At 38.7% G+C, this 6,026-nt stretch overlaps 1 protein-coding gene across 1 annotated transcript in view; it reads left to right on the top strand.

The window, feature by feature from the left end:
• Nucleotides 1–3,713: 3,713 nt before the first annotated feature.
• Nucleotides 3,714–6,026, top strand: part of LOC125040468 (putative protein TPRXL) — a 4,082-nt gene continuing 1,769 nt past the window's right edge. Inside the window, exons 1-2 of the mRNA XM_047635021.1 lie at nt 3,714–3,778; nt 4,929–5,178. Coding sequence (XP_047490977.1) covers nt 3,714–3,778; nt 4,929–5,178 — 315 coding nt within the window. The remainder of the gene's footprint in view (nt 3,779–4,928; nt 5,179–6,026) is intronic.

Here is a 6,026-nt window from a genome sequence, read left to right on the forward strand (position 1 = left end):
ATCCATTCCCTTTCTTTAGTTTCCCCCATCATCATCGCCCTTTCACTATCTAGCTAGCTAGCCCATAAAACCCATCGATGTTTCTTTCTCTTTCTCTTTCTCTTTTTCTCTATCTATCTCCCTCTCTATCTATCTAGCTATATCTATCAATGTTTCTTTCTCTTTCTCTCTCTCTCTCTCTCTCTCTCTCTCTCTCTCTCTCTCTCACCTCTCTCTTTCTCCCCTCTTTTTCCCTTTCCCTTTCTTTTCTCTCATATATATAAGATAGTATGTAACATGTAAACTTTAAAATATATATATAATAAATATATATATATATATATATTTTTTAACATACATATAATTTCAAATTTAATATATATGCATATATGTAATGTAATATGTAATTTACAAAGTATATACACACACACACACACATATATATAATATATATATATATATATTAATATTTTGTGGGAATAACCCTACCCCAAAATTTTTTATATATATATATATATATATAAAAATATTTGTTTGGTGTGTGTGGTGTGTGGGTGTTGTGTGTGTGTGTAACACACACATACATACATATATATAGACACACACACACATATATATGAAATATATTATATATATATTATATATATATATATAATATAATATATGGGATATATATAATATATAATGTTTTGGGGTTTTGGTGTGGTGTAATACACAAACCCTATACATACATATAATAAGACACACACACATATATAAGAATATATAATATATATATAAATTATAATATATATATATAAAGTGTGTGGTGTGTGTTTTGTATATTTATGTATATAATATGCTATAAACATATACATTATAAACATAGATTAGTATAAAATTTTTATATTTCAAGTAACATACATATATATGTATAATATGTATATAAAACATATATAGTGTATATATTTATAAAATATAATGTAAAATAGTATAATACCCTAATATGTTATATAATTAATACATATATATGATGATACCATATATACATGTATACATATATATTCTTATATATATGTAATATGTATAGTATATAGTTATGTAAATTGTATAAAATATATATATAAAATAAATATTAATATGTATAAATATAATAATATATGGATATATATGAATATATATTTTTTGTGGTTTTAAAAAATACACAATAACAATATATACTATATATATTTAATAAATATTATATAATATATATTTTATGTGTGTTGTGTGTGGTGTGTGTGTGGGATTATTTTCATACATATATATATACATATAGTGTGTGTGGTGTGTTGGTGTGTGTATTATTTTTCATACATAAAAAAATATATAATGTGTGTGTGTGTGTGTGTGTGTGTGTGGGAGTGTTTTGTTTTTTGTTTGTGTTTGTGTGTGTGTGTGGGGTTTGTGTGGGGTGTGTGTTTTTGTGTTTAAAAGTGTGTCTGTGTGTGTGTGTGTGTGTTGTTTGGGGTGTGGTGTATGTGTGTGTGTGGTGTGCCCCATGTGTGTGTGTGTGGGGGTGTGTTTCTGTGGGGTTTTGTTTGGTTGTGGTGTGGTGTGTGTGTGGTGTTTGCGTGTGGGTGTTGTGTGTGTGTGTGGCCTATTGGGTGGGGTGTTGTGTGTGTGTTTTGTGTCTGTGGTGTGTGGGGTGTAGTTGTATGTGTGTGGGGTGTGTGTGTGCGTGTAAAGACACATTTGGAAAACATATACAAACCCAGAGTCCAGGGTCACAAACCCCTGACATGAACAAGGCGAACCCGCCTCGCTGTCAGCCAGTGTCAGCCAGGCGTCAGCTCAAGCACGACCCAATGCTTGCTTCCGCCCGTCAGCTTGCCTGCGGGAAGTGTGATAGCAGTCTGTTATTAATAGTTATTAAGTCAACAGAGCGGGTGTAGTGTGTGTGCAGACCGTGGAGATTTAGTGATATAAGTTGTGTATCGCCGAGTCATTCGTGGCGCCCTGTTTATTTGTTGGGTGTTTGGTGATTGTGTGGGGTGTGGTTTGTGTGTGTTGGATTGTGTGTGTGTGTGATTGTGTGGTGTGGGGGATTGTGTGTTTTGTGTGTGATTGGTGTTTGTGTGTGTGTGTTTTTGTGTGGGGTGGATTTGTGTGTGGGGTGTGTTGTGCCTTTCCTTTTTCCCCTTTCCCCTCTGCTTTTTCTCTTTGTCCCCCTCTACCCTCTTCTACCCTCTCTCCTCCTTCTTCCCTCCCTCCCACCCTCCCTTTCCCTCCTTCCCTCTTTCCCCCCTCCTTTCCCTCTCCCCTCTTCCTCCCTCCTTTCCTCTCCCTCTTCCTCCCTCCTTTCCTCTTTCCCTCTCCCTCCCTCCTCTTTCCCTCTCCCCCCCTCCCTCCTTTCCTCCCCCTTCCTCCCTCCTTTCCTTTCCCTCTCCCCCCTCCCTCCTTTCCTCTCCCTCTTCCTCCCTCCTTTCCTTTCCCTCTCCCTCCCTTCCTCCTTTTTCCCTTTTCCCCCTTTTCCCCCCTCCTTTCCTTTCCCCCTCCTCCCTCCCTCCTTTCCTCTCCCCTTCCCTTTCCCCCCTCCTTTCCCTTCCCCCCTCCTCCCTCCTCCCTTCCTCCCCCCTTCCTCCCTCCTTTCCTTTCCCCCTCCCTCCCTCCCTTCTTTCCCTCCCTCTTCCTCCCTCCTTTCCTCTCCCTCTTCCTCCCTCCTTTCCTTTCCTTCTCCCCCCCTCCCTTCTTTCCTCTCCCTCTTCCTCCCTCCTTTCCTCTCCCTCTTCCTCCCCCTTTCCTTTTTCCCTCCCCTTTTCCCCCTCCCCCCCTCCCCTCCCCCCCCCCACCCCCCCCCCCCCCTCCCCTTTCCCCCCCTTCCCCCCCCCCCCCCCCCCCTCCCCCCCCTCCCCCTCCTTTCCTCTCCCTTCCTCCCTCCTTTCCTCCCCCCCCTCCTCCCTCCTTTCCTTTCCCTCTCCCTCCCTCCCCCCTTTCCTCTCCCTCTTCCCCCCTCCTTTCCTTTCCCTCTCCCTCCCCCCTCCTTTCCTCTCCCTCTTCCTCCCTCCTTTCTTTCCTCCCTCCCTCCCTCCCTCCTTTCCCTCTCCCTTCCTCCCCCTTTTCCCTTTTCCCCCCTCCCTCCCCTTTCCCCTCCTTTCCTCCCCCTCTTTCCCCCCTCCTTCCTTTCCCTCTCCTCCCTCCTTTCCTTTCCCTCTCCCCGCCCCCCCCTCCTTTCCTCTCCCTCTTCCCCCTTCCCTTTCCCCCTCCCTCCCCCCCTTTCCTTTTCCCTCCCCTTTTTCCTTTCCCCCTCGGGCCCTCCCTCCCTTTCCCTTTTCCCCTCCCCCTCCCTCCTTTTCCCCTCCCTTTCCCCCCTTTTCCCCCTCCCTCCCTCCCTCCTTTTCCTCTCCTCTTCCTCCCTCCTTTTTCCCTTTCCCCCTCCCTCCCTCCCTCCTTTCCTCTCCCTTTTTTCCCCCCCTTTTTTTTCTCCCCCCCCTCCTTTTTTTCCCCCTTTGTCCCTCCCCTTTTTCCCCCTTTCCCCTCCCCCCTTTCCCCCCCCCCCCCCTACCCCACCCCACTCTTATTAATAACGGGAATTTCCCATCACGCCCAATCCCAAACCCCCCCCCTCTTTTTCCCCTACCCCACCCCCCCCTACCCGCCCCTCGGGAGATTATTTTCCCTTTTGGGGTTATCACATAGGGGGGGGGAGGGGAGGGGAGGGGGAGGATAGGAGAGGAAGGGGGAGGAGAGGGGGGGGGAGGGGGAAAGGGGGCCTCATGTTTCTCATCAACATCGTCCGGATCCTCGTGACGAAGCTGCGGGCGAGCGACGCTCAAGTCAGGTGAGGAGGAGGGCGTCAACCTGTTTTCTTGCGAGGAATAATGGTGATAGATAAAGAAATAAGGGCAATAATGATAGATAAAGAAATAAGGGCAATAGTGATGATAAAGAAGGAAAGAAAAGGATAATTATAATTAAGAAAGAAAATAACGATGATGATGATTAAAGTGATAATGATAATAATGATAATGATAATAATAACAATATTTATGATAATAATAATAATATTAATTATGACAATAACGATAATAATTATGATATTGATAATAACAATAACGATAATGATAATAATATTAATAATAACAATAACGATGATAATAATAATATTAATAATAACAATAACGATAATAATAATAATATTAATAATGACAATAACGATAATAATAATAATATTAATAATAACAATAACGATAATAATAATATTATTAATAATAACAATAACGATAATAATAATAATATTGATAATAACAATAACGATTACAATAATAATATTAATAATAACAATAACGATAATAATAATGATGATAATCATAGAAAGAATAGATGAAAATACTAATCATAATTATGATAACAGTATTAATAATCATAATAAACATGATCATATCAATGATAATAACAATGTTAATAATAATGATAATAATAATTTAATTAAATTTTTAAAAATGTAAATTAATAGAAAATGAGAAGAATAAGTAGAAGTAGGAAAAGTGGAATAAAATGTAAGACAAGAAAAGAATAGTGATAATAGATTTTTTTATTCTATCGTATGTAGTAAAAGAAACTTACACATTTATAAGACTATTACAAAAGTCTGCAGTTCATGAAAATGGTAATACTGAATATATATTATAAACAGACACACACACACATACACACAACACACGCACATATGTGTGTGTGTGTGTGTGTGTGTTGTGCACGTGTGTGTGTTTATATGTGCATATATATCAAATGTGTGTATAGACTGTGTATGTGTGTGTGTGTGTGTGTGTGTGTGTGTATATGTATATATGAGTATATATATTTATACATATATGTATATATGTATATATATACATATACATACTTACCCCCATATATAAACCCACACACACACCAACCTCCTTCCCGAGCAACGTACCCGAGGCCCCAAGCCAGAGGCACTTCGGAAGGGGGAAAAAAAACAAATCTCCAGCAATTAGAGCTCCTTCCCCCCTCTCCCCTCCCTTCGCCCTCTCCTACAGGAAGGCGATCAAGGCGACGGTGGTGCTGTTCCCTCTCCTGGGCACCACCAACCTCCTGTTCGCCGTCAACCCGGGGGACAAGGGCGAGGGCGCCTACATGGTGACCAACGCGCCTCCTTCAGTCCTCGCAGGTGGGTGGGGCGCGGCGCTCAGTCACCGCCTGGCTTGGCCTATTATTGTTAGTGCTATTGTTATTGTTATTGTTATTGTTATTGTTGTTATTCTTGCTATTGTTATTGTTATTATTATTGTTGTTGTTACTATTGCTATTATTATCATTTATGTTATTACCATTATCGTTATTATTATTATTTTTGCTATTATTGTTATCATTATCATTATCATTATCATTATTATCATTGTCATTATTAACATAATTATCATTATCATTATTATTATTATCATTATTATTATTATTTTTGTTGTTGTTGTTGTTATTATCATTATTACTTATTATTTATCATTATTTTCTTTTTTACCTCTTCTTCTTCTTTTCTTTTAGTGTGTGTGTGTGTGTGTTTTAACTGTCTGCAAGTTGTTTTTTTCACTGCTATTTTTGTTATGATTTTTTTTATTATAATTTTTTTTTTTTTTTTTTTTTTTTTTATTTTTTTTTTTTTTCCTCCTGTGTTTCATTGTTAGGTAGATATCGGTTTTATGTTTTTTTTCTGTTGTTTTTTATTTTATTTTTTTAGTGATGTATATGTCTGTTCGTTTTTTATGCGATTTTAGATTTATTATTATTATTTTTTTGTGTGTGTGTTCGTGTGTTTGTTTTGTGGAATGTATGTCTTTTGCGATTTTGTTGTTGTTCTTGTTGATGTTTACTTATTTTCATTTTCTTTTCTATCTATTTGTGTCTGTTTTTATTTATATTTATTTATTGGCTGCTTTTTTTTTTCGTTATATATATATGTATAACTTTTCTCATTGTGATTTTCATCTTACTTATTTCTAATCTCATTTCTATAGTTTTAAAATAATTATTTTTTCTCTCTCTCTCCTTCCCGCCCATTCCAACTCATT

This window comes from Penaeus chinensis, chromosome 29 (assembly GCF_019202785.1).
Source record: "Penaeus chinensis breed Huanghai No. 1 chromosome 29, ASM1920278v2, whole genome shotgun sequence".
Taxonomy (NCBI): Eukaryota; Metazoa; Arthropoda; class Malacostraca; order Decapoda; family Penaeidae; genus Penaeus; species Penaeus chinensis.